This window comes from Rhinolophus ferrumequinum, chromosome 10 (assembly GCF_004115265.2).
Source record: "Rhinolophus ferrumequinum isolate MPI-CBG mRhiFer1 chromosome 10, mRhiFer1_v1.p, whole genome shotgun sequence".
NCBI lineage: Eukaryota > Metazoa > Chordata > Mammalia > Chiroptera > Rhinolophidae > Rhinolophus > Rhinolophus ferrumequinum.
The window spans coordinates 227,558-244,285 of NC_046293.1; the positions used below are offsets into that span (position 1 = coordinate 227,558).

The 16,728-nt window shown below is 52.8% G+C and overlaps 3 protein-coding genes and 1 long non-coding RNA gene across 17 annotated transcripts; 3 read left to right on the forward strand and 1 right to left on the reverse strand.

The window, feature by feature from the left end:
* Window positions 1-5,042: 5,042 nt before the first annotated feature.
* On the reverse strand, window positions 5,043-8,716 carry LOC117028161 (uncharacterized). The gene is made up of 3 exons (XR_004424092.1): window positions 8,600-8,716; window positions 7,739-7,865; window positions 5,043-5,751 (listed from the first exon to the last, which is right to left on the reverse strand). It is a non-coding gene; the product is annotated as an uncharacterized LOC117028161 (long non-coding RNA).
* ODF3B (outer dense fiber of sperm tails 3B) lies at window positions 7,889-10,718 on the forward strand. Of its 5 annotated transcripts, XM_033116386.1 has the most exons (7): window positions 7,889-8,631; window positions 9,017-9,157; window positions 9,327-9,530; window positions 9,776-9,880; window positions 10,042-10,163; window positions 10,299-10,439; window positions 10,584-10,718. In XM_033116386.1, the coding sequence occupies exons 2-7, from the start codon at window positions 9,049-9,051 to the stop codon at window positions 10,662-10,664; spliced, it is 762 nt and encodes a 253-aa protein (XP_032972277.1). In that variant the 5' UTR covers window positions 7,889-8,631; window positions 9,017-9,048; the 3' UTR covers window positions 10,665-10,718. The 5 variants fall into 5 exon arrangements, with proteins under 5 accessions (XP_032972277.1, XP_032972274.1, XP_032972272.1 ...); XM_033116383.1 differs by having other exon boundaries at window positions 10,299-10,718; XM_033116385.1 differs by lacking the exon at window positions 7,889-8,631 and having other exon boundaries at window positions 8,896-9,530.
* Window positions 10,719-10,880: 162 nt separating this feature from the next.
* Window positions 10,881-14,455, forward strand: TYMP (thymidine phosphorylase). Of its 6 annotated transcripts, none has more exons than XM_033116375.1 (10): window positions 10,881-11,004; window positions 11,187-11,416; window positions 11,562-11,764; window positions 12,174-12,281; window positions 12,674-12,803; window positions 13,086-13,204; window positions 13,451-13,613; window positions 13,696-13,926; window positions 14,048-14,188; window positions 14,264-14,455. In XM_033116375.1, exons 2-10 carry the CDS (start codon window positions 11,197-11,199, stop codon window positions 14,419-14,421), a joined length of 1,473 nt encoding a protein of 490 aa, XP_032972266.1. In that variant the 5' UTR covers window positions 10,881-11,004; window positions 11,187-11,196; the 3' UTR covers window positions 14,422-14,455. The 6 variants fall into 6 exon arrangements, with proteins under 6 accessions (XP_032972266.1, XP_032972268.1, XP_032972270.1 ...); XM_033116377.1 differs by having other exon boundaries at window positions 12,174-12,275; XM_033116379.1 differs by having other exon boundaries at window positions 12,174-12,275; window positions 12,719-12,803.
* A 22-nt stretch (window positions 14,456-14,477) lies between these two features.
* On the forward strand, window positions 14,478-16,674 carry LOC117028160 (protein SCO2 homolog, mitochondrial). 5 transcript variants are annotated; one of them, XM_033116389.1, is made up of 4 exons: window positions 14,633-14,764; window positions 14,961-15,119; window positions 15,527-15,597; window positions 15,847-16,674. In XM_033116389.1, exons 3-4 carry the CDS (start codon window positions 15,533-15,535, stop codon window positions 16,634-16,636), a joined length of 855 nt encoding a protein of 284 aa, XP_032972280.1. In that variant the 5' UTR covers window positions 14,633-14,764; window positions 14,961-15,119; window positions 15,527-15,532; the 3' UTR covers window positions 16,637-16,674. The 5 variants fall into 5 exon arrangements, with proteins under 5 accessions (XP_032972278.1, XP_032972280.1, XP_032972282.1 ...); XM_033116388.1 differs by lacking the exon at window positions 14,633-14,764 and having other exon boundaries at window positions 14,792-15,119; XM_033116390.1 differs by lacking the exon at window positions 14,633-14,764 and having other exon boundaries at window positions 14,792-15,119; window positions 15,531-15,597.
* The last annotated feature ends 54 nt before the right edge of the window (window positions 16,675-16,728 follow it).

A 16,728-nucleotide genomic window follows, 5' to 3' on the forward strand; every position in this document is an offset into this window, starting at 1 on the left:
TATAAATTAAAAAGATAGTAAACAAAGTTTTGGCAAGGATGTGGAGAACTAGAACTCTCATATATTGCTGGTGGGATTGTAAAATGGCTCAGCCACTGTGGAAAACAAGTTAGCAAGTCTTCATAAAGCTAAACATAGAATTGTCATATGACCCAGCGATTTTAGGTATATACCTAAAATCATTGAAAACAGGCACTCAAACATGTATATGCACCCAGGTTTGGCACTACTCACAATAGCCAAAAGGAAGAAACAGCCCAATGTCCACCGACAGATGGAGAAACAATCGTGGTGTGCACACACATCAGTTCAGCCATAAGAAGGAAGGAAACTCTGACAAATCTACTAACCTTGAACTCATCATACTAAGTGCAATGAGCCAGACACAAAAGGAACGATACTGTATGCTGTCACTTATATGAGACACCTAGAGTGGTCACATTCATCGAGACAGGAAGCACATTAGAAGTCTCTAGGGACTGGGAGGAGAGAAGGAGGAGTTACTGTTTAATGGATGCAGAGTTTATGTTGGGGATGATGAAAAAGTTTTGGGTATAGGAGAGATCCAAGATGGCAGAGTAGATAAACACGGTGCATGCTTCCTTCTGTGAATAAAAATTACAGCTAAATTATAGAACAATCAACCTGGAGAACCATCTGAAGTTTGGCTGAACAGAAGATTTATAACTAAGGACATAAAGAAGCCATGTCGCGACTGGTAGGAGAGGCAGAGATTCAAACCAGGGTGGTCCCAAACTTCCATGTGGCAGATGAAAATAGGGAGGGATATCTCAGCCACAGAGGTTCCCCTCAGAGGAGTGAGGAACCCCAGCCCCACTCCTGCCTCCACAGCCCAGAGTACTGGTGCCAGGAAGAGGAGCCCCCCCCAACACCTGGCTGTGAAAAACAGTGGGGATTCTGACTATTTGGGTGAGACAGAAGGTGGCAGAAAACCCAGGCATCCTCTTAAACGGCCCGCACACAGACTCTGTCGCTCACAGGCACTTACTTTGGGCTCCAGCGGAGGGACGATGGCTCAGGGGATGTTGGAGACATACTGGGAGCTGAATGAGGTGTGTGGCTTCAGGTGAGGGCTGGAGTACAGTCCGCATTTTTGCTGTGAGCAATCCTCCTCATGTGCAGCCGGCAGGTAGGCGCCATCTTTCCTGTGTTGAGCCCGCCCTCTACACTTCCGGCCAAATCTGAATCTGATTGGTCTGGTGAGCTCCACTGCTCCACCCTGTTGACTCACTGGGACCCTGCCCCACCTAACTCACCAATACCCAGGCACTTTTTCCATAAGCAGCCAGACCCACCCACATTGTACTCTTCCTAGGAAAACTCTCCGGGTCTATGGGCCCCAAGCGGGTGGTGACTGGCCTCCATGTGCTCTGAGGCTTTTGCTGAGTCACTCCAGGCTCAGCACTGGCACCAAACCAGAAGCTACATTAACCTGGTTACCACAACTCTTCCCACTCTAGTGACTCCCTGAGACCCTACCACAACCAACTTGCATACCACACAAGGCTTTATCAGTGGCTGAACCTTAAGGCAGGTGGCAGCAGGCCTCAGGGTGTCCTGGCTTCTTGCAGAGCTACCCCAGGCCCAGTACTGGTAGCAGGTGTCCTCAGTTCACAGTGTGGCCTCTTCCATGCACCTCCAGGGTTAACACAGTCAGATACCAAATGTGGATTGCTTTGTAGCTCCTACCAGGTAGTCCCTGTCTGGTCACAGGCAGTGGGTGACCTGGACCTGCACTGAAGCCCCTCCCAAGAGGTCCCATAACCAACCTACTTGGACATTGGCTTCAGATCACAGCAGAGCACTGCCCTATTATCCCCACAAGCGGCACACACAAAGGGAGGTCTCAACAGGCACAGAGCCCACTGGGGCAAATTCCACTCGGTGGGGTAAGCCCCCCACACAGCAGGCTGTAAGCTGTGGACATGGCCAAACCCCACCGCCAATCAGCCTGAGGGTCAATCCCACCCACTGATGTGCCAATAGCAATCAAGGCTCAACTATAACAGGAGGGAACATACAACCCATACAAGGGACATTCAAGCATCCAGAGCAGTTGACCTGGGAGATTGTGCCACTGGGCCCCACAAGGCACCTACTACATAAGGCGATCCGGTCAAGACTGGGAGACATAGCAGCCCTACCTAATACATAGAAACAAACACAGGGAGGCAGCTAAAATGAGGACACAAAGAAATGTGTCCCAAATGAAAGAATGGGAGAAAACTCCAGAAAAAGAACTAAATGAATTGGAGGAAAGCACCCTACCAGAGACAGAATTCAAAACAATTGCTGTAAGTATGCTCAAGGAACTTAGTAAGAACTTTAACAAAGAGATAGCAAGCATAAAAAAGGACATAGAAAGCATAAAAAAGTACCACTTAGACATGAAGAATACAATAACTGAAATGAAGAATGCACTAGATGGAATCACTAGCAGACTAGATGAAGCAGAGGACTGAATCAGCGATTTGGAAGACAAGGAGAAAACATCCAATTGGAACAGCAAAACAAAAAAAGAATCCAAAAAAATAAAGATAGTTTAAGAGACCTCTGGGACAACACCAAGTGTAACAACAACATTTGCATCATAGGGGTACCAGAAAGAGAAGAGAGAGAGCAAGGGATTGAGAACTTATTTGAAGAAATAATGACTGAAAACTTTCCTAACATGGTAAAGGAAATAGACATACAAGCCCAGGAAGTGCAGAGTCCCCAACAAAAAAGATGAACCCAAACATGCCCATATGAAGACACACTATAATTAGAATGGCAAAGGTTAAAGACAAAGAGGGAATCCTAAAAGCAGCAAGAGAAAGGCTACTCGTAACTTATAAGGGAGCTCGGATAGAATTGTCAGCTGACTTTTCAAGAGAAACTTTGCAGGCCAGAAGGGACTGGCACAAAATATTCAAGGTGATGAAAAGCAAGTACCTACAACCAAGATTACTCTAACAGGCAAATCCACCATTTAAAATCAAAGCACAGATAAAGAGCTTCCCAGATAAGAAAAAGCTAAAGGAGTTAATTGCCACCAAACCAGTATTACAAGGAATGTTAGAGGGACTCTTTAAGATGGAAAAAAAAACACATCAAAATTATGAATAATAAAATGGCAATAGCTACATATCTATCAAAAATTACTTTCAATGTAAATGGATTAAATGTTGCAATCAAAAGACATAAGAGGGCTGAATAGATAAAGAAACAAAACCCTAATATATGCTGCCTACAAGAGACTCACTTCAGATTGAAAGATACACACAGATGAAAAGTAAAGAGATGGAAAAAGATAATTCATGAAAATGGAAACAAACAAACAAGGCTGGGGCAGCAGTACTTGTACCAGACAAAATAGACTTTAAAACAAAGGCTATAATGTGAGACAAAGAAGGCCCCAATAATCCCACTTCTTATCTGAAGAAATGCAAATGCTACTTCGAGGGGACGTGTGCATCCATATGCTCATTGCAGCATTGTTTGCAATGGCCAAGATGTGGAGGCAGCCTGGGTGTCCATTGATGGAAGAAAGGACAAAGAGGAGGAGGTACATATATACAATGGAATATTGCTCGGCCAGGGAAGGGAATGGGTTCTGCCATCTGTGGTGGCATAGATGGGCCTGGAGGGTACTGTGCTGAGTGGAGTATGTCAGACAGAGAAAGACAGATGTATTGTGATTTCGCTTATATGTGGAATCTAGAGAACGGAATGAACAAGTAAAACAGAAACAAACTCATAGATACAGAGAACATTGCCAGACGGGAGGGGGTTTCAGGGTGTGGGTGAAAAAAGGGGAAGGGATTAAGAAGTACAAATTGGTTGTTACACAGTAGTCATGGGGATGTGGGGTGTAGCATAAGGAATATAGTCAATAATATTGTAATAACTATGTATGGTGTCAGATGGGTGCTAGATTTGTTGGGGTGATAGATGTGAGGGAGAGGGTTGGGGCACAGGGTGAAAAAGGTGAAGGAATTAAGAAGTACAAATGGTAGTTACAAAATAGTCATGGGGATGTAATGTAAAGCATAGGGAACAATATGGTTATAACTATGTATAGTGCCAGGTGGTACTAGACTAGTCAGGGGGATCACTTCTTAAATTATACAAATGTCTAACCACCATGGTGTACACCTGAAATTATTATAAAATAATATTGAATGTCAACTGTAATTGATAAATTTAAAAAGGGGGGAAGGGGAATAAGAGGTTCACATTTCCAGGCATAAAACAAATAAGTCATGGGGACGTAATGGACAGCACAGGGAATATAGTCAATGGTATTGTGACAGCATGGTACAGTGTCACATGGTTGCTGCACTTATCATGGTGATCACTTCTTTAGGTATATCAGTGTTGAACAACTATGGTGTAACGCTGAAACTCAGATAATATTGTATGTTAGCTATATTTTTAATTAAAATCTTTTAAAAAATATATAGGAATTATTACTACTTTCCTTTCTAATCAATTTCATTGTTTTGTGATACTGTTTTAATCTATACCCTTTTCTAAAAGTCAATAAGAATACAAAGAGTGGGCCAGCCCGGTGGCTCAGGCGGTTGGAGCTCCGTGCTCCTAACTCCGAAGGCCGCCGGTTCGATTCCCACATGGGCCAGTGGGTTCTCAACCACAAGGTTGCCAGTTCGATTCCTTGAGTCCCGCAAGGGATGGTGGGCTGCGCCCCCTGTAACTAAGATTGAACTCGGCACCTTGAGTTGAGCTGCCTCCTGGATGGCTCAGTTGGTTGGAGCGTGTCCTCTCAACCACAAGCTTGCCGGTTGGACTCCTGCAAGGGATGGTGGGCTGTGCCCCCTGCAAGTAGCAATGGCAACTGGACCTGGAGCTGAGCTGCACCCTGCACAACTAAGACTGAAAGGACAACAACTTGACTTGGAAAAAAGTCCTGGAAGTACACACTGTTCCCCAATAAAGTCCTGTTCCCCTTCCCCAATAAAATCTTAAAAAAAAAAAAAAAAAAAAAAAGAATACAAAGAGCACCTTTGTCTAGTGTTTTATGTTCAGGTTATCTTTGTAATTTTTATTTATTATCTTTTTCATGATACAGAATATGTTGATAGTTGGAACCAAAGGGAAGTTATTATGGAAATGAGTTATATTCCTCATTGTCCATAAGTTTTGAGGAATAGCATTCCTTGGATATAATACATCTTTTATAAACAATGACTTTGTCCTAAAATCAGAATGATCATATAAAGTAGCCCACAATAATGCAGATAACTATGGTTAGGGTATGTTTGGACATAAAATATGAATTGAACATCGTTGATACTTTTTTGTAATATTAATAGTTTTGGTACTATCAATAGATTTTTTGGTACTATTTCAAAAATAGAATGTGATTTGATTTTTTTGTGTGTGTGTTCACACTATTTTATAAAATCTTAGTTGATAATTTTAGGACTTACAAAATAAATACTTTACATTGAAAAATAGTTTGGAGTATAGATAATGGTGATGGGCACACAGCATCGAGGATGTATTTAATGCCACTGAATTGTACTCTCACAGATGGGAATAGGCGTAGCTAGCTTCTCCAAGTAAGAGGCCTGAGGGCCCGGGAAACAGCTCTCAGAAGTGCAAAGCAAGATTGAAGGGGAGCATAGGAGGGTCCTGGCAACAGCCCAGGACACCGACGTCAGTCCAGGCTCGCTGTCTCTCGGCAGACCGGCTCAGTCCAGAGGAGTCTGTTCTCAGTTAAGCCACCTAAAGAGGGAAGGGAGGTCTAGACATGTGTCTCAACAATTAGAAATTCCATTAGGAATCACCAGGCTAGTCGTTAACATCAACAACCAATATTTAATAAACAAACCAGTAAGTCAAGAAGTAACAGTTGAGAAAACAAACAAAATCCGTTGTTTTATTTAGAAGTATTTAGCACCGAAGTGGGAGTACGGTGCCTCCAGGGATACTGATGTAGAAGTCATACACACCACACGTATGTTTTAAAGTTTGTGAAAAATAACAAAGTAAATCGGAAGAAAAACTAAATCTCTTCTTTGCCACATTACACAAAACTTCACCGATGATAAACAAATAAATAATAATTAGACAAACTGCCATCAGTGGGAAAGGGTGCGGCCAGGTGGTGCAGCGTGTACAGCGCGCCCTCTGGTGGTGGGTGCTATGCAAATCGTCCTCCAAAAGAACGCCTGAAGTTTACAGAGGGGTCACAGAAAGTGTTCAGATGGACATAATCGGAACCACGTAAAATTTTAAGTAGCTATTTTAAAATTGGATTATAACTTATATCTGTGAAAAGAGTATATCCATTAATGGCTCACGGCACTTCTGCAATTCATTTGTGACACCCCAATGTGCCTCATTTCACTGGCTGGTTATTTTCTGCTATAAACGGTGAAAATGAATTAAAGCTACATCAACAGTGTGGATGATTCTCAGCAGCACCACGTTGATTTTAAAAAGCGAGTCACCTGGTGGGAATGTAAGATGGTGCAACCACTCTGAAAAGTTTGGCAGTTTCTTTAAAAACAAAAAAATGTAAACTGACCATCCACCCCGCAGCAGGCTCATGGGCATTTATCCCAGGGAAATGAAAGCTGCAGCCACACAAACACCTGCACACAGACGCAACTTTATTTTCAACAGCCAAGCTATTTAAATTAATAAGAATGTCGTGTGTCAAAAACTACAGATATAACTAAAACCGTGTTTAGGGGAAAACCATGGCCATCGCTTCAAATGTGCTTTCGTTGCTTCTTTAATTTAGATGCTCGTGACTTTACCATTGGTTCTAAACAAGATGCTAATATTTTCTCCCAACAAAATACCCTCCACAAGATAAAACCTCTAGAATACTTTCAGTCTGTGTGTGAAAGATTGATTCATTGCTCAAAATGTTTCCTCTTTTCCCCCCATCTTGGGGTCTGGTTCTGGTGCATTTGCTGTTTGTTTTTAATCTTTTCTTAGTGTTTTCCGCATATCAGTACCTGCATAGTCTGCTTTGCATCCTTCTACATCCCAACAACATTCTTTTGCTTGGACAGGTGGAGGCCATTTTGACTGGGCAGATGATTTTAAAATATTCAAATTCAGCAAAATATGTCACACATGCAATCAAATTTGCACAGCCACACAAAAACATTACACCTTGTCATTGGCCCTATTTCATTCACTTTCAGTTTTAAACACAAAAAACGCTAGATGATCACTACAGAATTCAGCAAACTCGGGTTGGTTCTTCCTTGTCACAAGCACTGGTATCACTGCTCATCTCAAATCTATTGCTTTAAGGGAGAAATGCGTTATCACAGGCAGAGGGGAATGTCCAGCCATGAGCTCTGAAGACATTCATGCTGCCCAAGCATGAGGCACTGACGCCACTAAGGACAGCTTGTCATCAGTCTGAACCTGTCGACCAGAAAACTAAAGTCCTCCAAATTAATTTCCATGCAGAACAATGTTTACTAAAAGATAATAAAAATTGCTCATTTAAAACTCACATATATGTTACTCAACAGCAACCACAGTATTGTTTAAAATTTCACCAATGAAAGATTTGGGCAGAGTATTCCACCTCTGACCTTTAGAATTACTGGGTTCAGGAGGATAATAAAAAGATGAACTTCAGCACACTGAGTGTTGTTTAAAAATTCTCTACAGATGATGCCCCCCTATGGGCCTCCCCCTTTCCGTCTTTGGGGGCCCCACACCAGTGGCTCCCAGCAGTCACCTTAGTTCTCCCTCCAAGGCTGGCACATTGGGCTCAGAGCTCTAGTGAAGGCCAGGAATCCCCACGAGACCGCTGGACACTCCCTCTGGCCCCTTTGTCTTCTGGAGCAGGCAGGTGAGTGGCAGTGCTGGGCAGAATGGACCTATTTTAATATACTTGACTGTTCTTTTTTCTAATGTTTGTAAAATAAATACTACACTTCTTCATTTCAAATTTTTCATCATTGATAATGAAGTCATTTAAGGCTGATTTCCTGTGAGCACAGCTTTAGCTACGTCCTACAGAGTTGGGCATGAAGACATCTACCTTAGCAGTGTTGTCTACATATTTTAAAACTTCACATTTGAGGTTCTCTTTGATCCAGGGGTTTTTAAAAGAGAATTTGTTAATTTCTAAGTACTTAAATTTGCTTCATTTTTAAATATTTTATTGTTTGCTTAGAATTGTTTTGGGTTATAATCAAATCATGTGTCCTATTACATCTCTATTCAACTTATGTGGTATGATTATTTTATGCAAATATTCCACGGGCTTAAATAGATGCAAAGTTCTCTCTGTACATATAACAATGAAATTGAGATTGCTGCATGCATTATTCGATTCCTTTATTCTCTCCAGAAATACACTCATTTCTGGAATGGGTGTCTTGAAGCCTGGGGAAGGGTGAGACCAGCGGTCCGTGGCCATCTGCAGGACGCTTGCAAAGGCAGAACTCCAAGGAGGAGAGGCCAGGCGGGTGGGGGTGCTACAGGGAGGAGGGCGGAGCCAGGGGGGCGGCTAGTCCGGTTGCCAGGAGGCGGGGCCCGGACACAATGGGGTCTAGGAGTTGGGCCGGGCGGGGCGGGAATCGAGGCACATTACCTGGCCTTCTCAGCGGGGAGTCACTGGAGCAGGTTAGTGCATCAACTTCGGGCCCCCCTCCGGGCACCGGGTCCCCCATGCCGCTCCCTCGCCTCGGAATCTTTGCTTGATGCACCGAAAAGATCCCACCCCTCCCCCCCCCAGGATCCCGGGGGATTCTCTTCCCTCAGTGTTGAGTCCAAACTAGGCGCGCGCGCACACCTTTACTGAACTCAGTTTGTAGGTTGGGGGATGGGAGACAGCCTCGAAGCTCCATCCCTGCACCACGGCCCCCCCACCCACACACACACACACACACACACACACACACAGAGCCGGGAGAGCTGCCGTTTGTTTACCTGGCTCCTGGGATACCGGTTGGGCCCCGCCCCCGGAATCCGGGGTGGAGGAGCCCGGGCCGCCACCTTCTGTCCACAGGTGCTGCAGGCCGTAAGCACACCCGCCGGGCCATGGGCTCGGACGTCTGGGTCGGCCCGTGGCGGCCGCACCGGCCCCGCGGCCCCATCGCAGCGCTCTACGGAGGCCCTGGGCCCAAATACAAGTTGCCCACAAACACTGGTACCGGCGACGCGCGCAAGACTGTGAGGGATGGGCGGTGGGGAGGAAGAAGCTGGCGAGGTCTCTGCGGGAAATGGGGTGCTGAACCCCGGGCTGGAAAGGGGAAGCTCTGTTCTGTGCTCTGGGCGAAAGCGGCCGGACCCACAGATGATGTTGGGACACCCCACAGGCTACTTCCTACACGATCCGTCGCGGCCCCGCGCCCCCGCCTTCACCTTCGGCGTGCGCCTCCCCACGCAGCAGACTTCGTGCGGCCCCGGGCCCAGCCACCTGGTGCCGGCTCGCATGACCGTGCGCGGCCCGGACGGCACCCCCGCGTACTCCATCTACGGCCGCCCGCGCCATGCAGCGCCTTGCCTCACTCCCGGACCGGGTCAGGACCCCTGGGACCCCGGTCTCTCCAACGCCGAGCCGCCTCCAGGGAGCCCACCCGGAAACCCTAACCTGAGTCCCTAGCCCCCTTCGGGTACTCTAACACTCCAAATTCTGTACCCTTATCCGGATGTCCAAAGAACTCCAAACCCACCGGGCTTCGACAAATCGTGGTTCAGTTTCCCAGCTTTGTCCCCACCAGGCCCCTATCCCGATTCCGGCCCACACCTCTGGTTCTCCCCACAGGCAGGTACTTCCCAGAGCTAGCAGAAAACGCGACATACCCCAGCGCGCCTCGGCACACCATCGCCTCCCGAAACTGGGGCACCCACGCGGAGAATCAGACCCCAGGTGACCAGAAAGGCCCGTTCCAAGTCCGAGGCCCTTCCTACCCCCGATCTGGAGCCGCTCTCTAGGCGCTAGGAATACCCAGCATTCGCGGAGGAGGGGAGACCCGGGCGAATCCGCAAAGACCCGCCCCTAGACCCCATCCCTTGCTGGCTCCTTCCCAGGTCCCGGGACCTACACAGTGCCCTCGCTACTGGGCCCGCGCGTCATCGGCAAAGTCTCTGCCCCAACTTACTCCATCTGCGGCCGCAGCGCGGTGGGCAGCTTCATCGAGGACCTAAGCAAGGTGGGGGAGGGGTTGCCCGGCACAGCGTAGCGAGGGGTCAACCGAGCAGACCGCAGAGGGTCAGGAAGCAAGGGATGGGGGTCAGTGAACAGCATGGAATGGAGGCCAGATGCAGCTCTCCTTCCGCCCTCCCAGACCCCAGGTCCCTGCGCCTACCACGTGGTGAACCCTGGGATCTACAAGTCTCGGGCACCTCAGTTCACGATGCTGGCGCGTACTTCGCTCCCCCAAGACAACACCCTGAATCCCGGGCCTGCAGCCTACAACGTGGACCAGGTGATCTGGATTCCAGGGTCAAGGGTTCGGGTCCAGGATGGAGGGTCTGAGGTCTGGGGCCAGGGTTCCGAAGTCCCAGCGCGGGGCCGCACGGCCGGCTCCGCGAGGTCAACTACGTCTCAACGACGTCTTTTGGGTCTGCAGCACCGGAAGCCTCGCGGCTGGAGCTTCGGTACCCGGCACTCGGACTACCTGGCCCGGATGGTGACCGACGTGGATCACTGAGCAGAGGTCGAGGGGGCGGGCGCGGCCTTGCAAATGTTTGCTTAAAGCTTCCGGAGCCAGCCGTGTGTCCGCCTCTCTGTGCGTGCAGCGAAGAACTGGACGGGTCCCGGCGGCCTACGAGATTGGCGGGACAAAAGCGAGCTGGGGGGTCGTCCCGCCTTCCCGAGGCAGTGATTGGCCCAGATTCCCGCCTGAGGCCTCGCCCAGCAGCCGTCCATTAACCAGGAAGGACCTGCTCCTTCCTGTCTGCACTACTATTCCCACTCTGATCTCGGGCCCCACAGGGCAGACACGGGCTGAAATCGTCAGCAGGACAGGCGAGGGTCGCTGTGCGGGACAGGTAGGGGCCAGGGTCAAATTATGAGGCCGAGAACTGGGAGCCAGACACGCTGACGAGCACACGGGCTACACAGACACTGCACACGGGGCAGACACGAGAAACGGGAACAGGGTAGGTAGGGACCAGTGCACCAGGTGGGCACGAGGCGGCGGCCGGTCCAAGGTGTGTCTCGCACCCTGCAGACCTGGGACGATGGCAGCTCCCGTGACCCCAGGACACCTGACACCCAACCCAGTAGCACCTGGTGACCTGTCGTGGGGAGGGCTCCGAGGCCCTCCTGACACCCCGCCAGAGCCCAAGCAGCTCCCGGAGCTGATCCGCCTGAAGCGAGACGGAGACCGCCTGAGCGAGGGCGATATTAGGGGCTTTGTACGCGCTGTGGTGGACGGCAGCGCACAGGGTGTGCAGATAGGTACGTGGAGACGGATGGGTGCCCTACCCTGAGACTGACTGTGTTGAGGACACTAGCGCCTCACCACTGCCAGTGAACCCAGGATAAGCCATCGCTGTGGGAATGCGCCCTTCATGCAGCCTATACCCCTGTACCCCTTCCTTAGGGGCCATGCTCATGGCAATCCGACTGCAAGGCATGGACCTGGAGGAGACTGTGGCGCTGACCCAGGCCATGGCCAAGTCTGGGGAGCAGCTGGAGTGGCCGGAGGCCTGGCACCAGCAGCTCGTGGACAAACATTCCACAGGGGGTGTGGGTGACAAAGTCAGCCTGGTCCTGGCACCTGCCCTGGCTGCCTGTGGCTGCAAGGTCAGAAGGAGCCTCCTCTCAAGACCAGAAACTCTGACCTTAGAGGCCAGAAGCCCACAAGCGCTGATGTGGCCCAGACAGAGCCCCAAAGGCAGGATCCAGGCTTCTTGCCCCCAGGACAGAACTTGGGTCCCCTTCCCCATCAGCCCCCCATAACAGGACCAAGTTATCTAGTGCCCATGCCCCATTCAGTAACCCTGAAAGGACTCCCAAGGGAAAAGCCGGGTATTCCTGTCCCTTGGTCCCCCAGACTTGTGCCCCCCATCCCAAACCAGGACAATCTTTTCCATTCCCTCTCCACCAGTTGGACCCACTACAAGGCCTTAGTAAATACTTAATTCCAGCTAAAGAAGTCCTAATCAAGGAAGGTAAGGGCAGATGTGCAGGTACACTCAGTACCCCTGTCCAGCAGGTACCAATGATCAGTGGACGTGGTCTGGGGCACACAGGGGGCACCCTGGATAAACTGGAGTCTATTCCTGGATTCACCGTCATTCAGAGCCCAGAACAGGTACAGGTGGGCCAATGGTCAGTCATTGATCTGGGTTATTGATGGGATATTAACCAGAATCTCTGAAGGATCAGGGTCACTGAGGATATTGATCAAAGTTATTCATGGATCACTCATGGTCACTGGACTTTGGTCAAAGTCATCAATGAACTTTGGAGTCACTAATAGGGACTTAGTCAATATCACTGATGGGCCTCTGATCAATAGGACATTGATCAATATTCCTGGTTCGTCAAGCCAGTCATTAACGAGGACTTATCAGAATTGTTCGTAAGTCACTGGTCATGGTTTTGGACACTTGTCATGTTTGCCGGTGAGTCCCTGATCAGGGTTAGTGATGGGGTCATTGATCAGTGGTCAGTGTCACTGGGAGTCCTGACGCAGGGGGATTTGGCCAGATGCAAGGTCTGCTGGAGCAAGTGGGCTGCTGTATTGTGGGTCAGAGCAAGAAGCTGGTTCCTGCGGATGGAATCCTGTATGAAGCCAGAGATGTGACAGCCACTGTTGACAGCCTGCCACTCATCACAGGTGACCTGACCCCACACTCCAGGGTCCACCTTCAGCATGTTAAAGACCCTGACCTCCCATCACATAGTATCCTCTCATCAGGGGACTATGGGACCGCCCCCAACCCCGGGGGTAGTGGTCCCTCATCACAGGATGCCTGGCCACCAATTTGAGAGTGACCTGGCTGATTCACAATGCGCCAGGCCTGTCACCTCATCATAGGAGACTTGACCCTCAATCCCCCACATCTCCCAGGAAGCTTCGGGCTGTCTTTTACCACCAGCCCCTCTGCCTGCCCCACAGCTTCCATCCTCAGTAAGAAGGTGGTGGAGAGCCTGTCTGCCCTGCTGGTGGACGTGAAGTTCGGCGCAGCTGCAGTCTTCCCCAGCCAGGCAGAGGCCAGGGAGCTGGCAGGAGCGCTGGTGAGCAGCGGTGCCAGATGTACCTTGTGAGCTCTCTGTTAGGGTCTCGCCAGGACAGGCACAAAGTTTTCCTGACCCCCACAGCTGAGATCAGGCACATTGCCTGCTTCAGTCACCCCCACCCAAAGACTTCTGTGACCCCACCCCTCATTCGGGCAACCAAGGGTGCAGCACCAGCTGGAGTTTGGTGACACAAGGGGTACAAGCCCCGTGGGACGCAGGGCACGGGCCACACTGTCTCCGCAGGTTGGTGTAGGGGCGGGCCTGGGTCTTCGGGTTGCAGCCGCTCTGACCGCTATGGACAACCCCCTGGGCCGCAGCGTGGGCCACACCCTGGAGGTGGAGGAAGCGCTGCTTTGCATGGACGGCGCGGGGCCACCGGACCTGCGGGACCTGGTCACTAGACTCGGTGAGTGGACGGGTAAGGGGTGTGTGGGGGCCGGAGCTACAGAGCCGCCTTCGCTGCACCTAAACCCCGCCCCCGCCGACAGGGGGCACCTTGCTCTGGCTCAGCGGACAGGCAGAGGACCCGGCCGTGGGCGCCGCTCGGGTGGCCGCGACGCTGGACGACGGCTCGGCCCGGGACCGCTTCGAGCGAATGCTAGCGACGCAAGGCGTGGACCCGTGGCTGGCCCGAGCCCTATGCTCCGGGACCCCCGCGCAACGCCGGCAGTTGCTGCCCCGCGCAAGGGAGCAAGAGGAACTGCTCGCGCCCGCGGACGGTGAAGGCCGGCAGACCCGCGTCCCTGTCCCAGCCCTGTCCCCCGCCCAGGTCCCTCCCCGTCCTAAGTCCCGGGCCTCGCCCCCAGCCCCGCCCCTCCCGACCAGCTCCTCTCCCCGCAGGCACCGTGGAACTCGTCCGGGCGCTGCCGCTGGCGCGCGTGCTGCACGAGCTCGGGGCCGGACGCAGCCGCGCAGGGGAGCCGCTCCGGCCAGCGGTGGGCGCGGAGCTGCTGGTCGGCGTGGGCCAGAAGCTGCGCCGCGGTGAGCGCGAATCCCCGCCCCTCCTCGACCCCGCTGGCCACCCCGCCCGCTGACCGCCGTTCCCGCCGCCCGCAGGGACGCCGTGGCTCCGCGTGCACCTGGACGCGCCCGCACTCAGCGACCCGCAGCGCCGCGCCCTGCAGGGGGCGCTCGTACTCTCGGACCGCGCGCCTTTCGCCGCCCCCTCGCCCTTCGCTGAGCTCATCTTGCCGCCGACCGACACACAGCAATAAAGCCCGAGAGCTGCAAAGCCGTGTCTGTACCTGGCGCGCCGGGGTCGGGAGCGGGAAGGCGGGAAGGGAAGGCAAGTGTGGAGCGCTACGACTGAGGTGAAGCCGCCGGGGACGGAGCCCCGCCCCGTCCAACACGTGACCTATAGTGAGCCCCGCCATGTTTTGCGCGCACTGCCGGTCCAAACGCGCGTGCGCTGCGCCGTTGACTCATGCGCACTGGCGTCGAGAGGGGCAACGCGCTAGATCCAAGGGCGGCTGCGGGGCCAGGTGCGCCGTGCGGCTGGTTAGCGCTTCCTCTTGGGCGGTATTCCCTGACTCGAAACAACGTCGCCGACCGCCTAAGGTGCGGACACCGAGCCCGGGGAGCCTGGGAGGACCTCGGGTGCAGAGGACAGAGGGGCGGGCGGGCTTCTGGGGCGTGCTTGGTGCCGGCGTCCAGCTTTCTGACTTTACCAGCGGCGCGGTACCGGAGGGCTCCCTGGAGGAGGGCTCCCAGAGCGGGGCCCAGGAAGCATCCACAGGCTGCCTTCGCTTGCCAGGTGTCTCTCTCACGCACTGCTTAGAGCCCGTGTAGTAAAGGAAGAAGCTGGTACGGAGAGGCTAAGGGACGTGCCCAGTGTCATCCAGCCCAGAGCCCAAGTCTAGGAACCGTCCGGACGTGGGGTGGGAGTTGGAGGCCCTCAGCAGCAGCTCAACAGGTGAGGCGGTCCTCAGACCACCTAGCGGACCTCCAGAGGCCCTTGTAGAAAGGCACAGAGGTCACCGAAGCCACGGAAGGGCGTGGGCTGAGCCAGCAGTTGCCAGTGGAAACCTGGATGTGAAGAGGGTGGGATCTGTGGCGAGTGCAAACTCCGCCCGAGTGCGTGCGGGAGGTTCATCAGGTGACGCTGAGGGATGGAGCCGCCTCAGTGGTAACTGCTTGTGCTCCCTGTGCAGACTGGTGTGGGTGATACGGGGTTCTCCTGAGGGTGGGGGAAGGGGCCGAAGAACTGTGCTTGGTCTCTTAAGTGGAAGGCTGGCCGACAGCAAAAAAGGCAGAGGAGCCAGATTTGAGGGTTGAAGCCAGAGACTCGCTCCTCCTTTCTGAAATGGGGCTTTATTGCAGACAGACATGCTAAGAAATCCAGGCAAGGCATGCACTTGCAATGCTTTCCGTCAGCTCGCGCGGCAACACAGGTGAGTACTGCGCAGGCTGTGTGGGGCTTCAGATGCAGGACAGTGACAGGCATGGATATTTGATTACACCTAAGCTGGAATTTGAGGCTACAGAGGAGAAGCGGTTCTGAGCTCCGCAGAGCTGGTGGGGTCAGCTGTGAGCCTAAGTGTGGGGTTGGTCCTTCACTTGGCAGTGAGTCTCCAGAGTGATGGGGGATGACCCAGGAGGCCAAAGCACCTTCAGACTCCTGAAACCTTGGCTCTTTGCAGGAGCATCAGATCCATGCTGCTGCTGGCTCGGACACCCAAGGCTTGGCCCAGACTCTGTCAGCTCGGGGTTCCAGCCCTCCCCAGGAGCCCAGGAAGCAAGGCCCTGCCTGTGACACGCCAGCTCTGGTCAAGGCAGGGCCAGCCCCAGGGCCCTGGACTGCGGGCGAGGCTAATGATCACAGCTTTGATTGGGGCTGGGCTGGGTGGGGCCTGGCTGGCCATGAAGGCTGAGAAGGAGCGGGGTCAGCACCAGCGGCGGACAGCGGCCCTGCGCCAGGCTGCCGTGGGCCAGGGCGACTTCAGCCTGCTGGACCACCGGGGCCAGGCCCGCTGCAAAGCCGACTTCCGGGGCCAGTGGGTGCTGCTGTACTTTGGTTTCACCCACTGCCCGGACATCTGCCCCGACGAGCTGGAGAAGCTGGTGCGGGCGGTGAGGCTGCTGGAGGCGGATCCGGGCCTGCCCCCTGTGCAGCCTGTCTTCATCACTGTGGACCCCGAGCGGGATGACGTGGCAGCTATGGCCCGCTATGTGCAGGACTTCCACCCGCGACTGCTGGGCCTGACCGGCTCGCTGGAGCAGGTGGCCCAGGTGAGCCGCAGCTACCGTGTGTACTACAGCGCGGGCCCCAAGGACGAGGACCAGGACTACATTGTGGACCACTCTGTGGCCATCTACCTGCTCAGCCCCGATGGCCTCTTCACGGACTACTACGGCCGAGCCCAGTCGGCCGAGCAGGTCGCAGCCAGCGTGCGGCGCCACATGGCTGCCTTCCGCAGTGTCCTGCAGTGAGTGGGCGTTCCAGGTGCAGCTGTGTGCGTGTGAGCTGGGGGGAGCTCAGCACAGCTGTGCCGTAAGAAAGGGGCGGCTGCTTTCCCTGCACA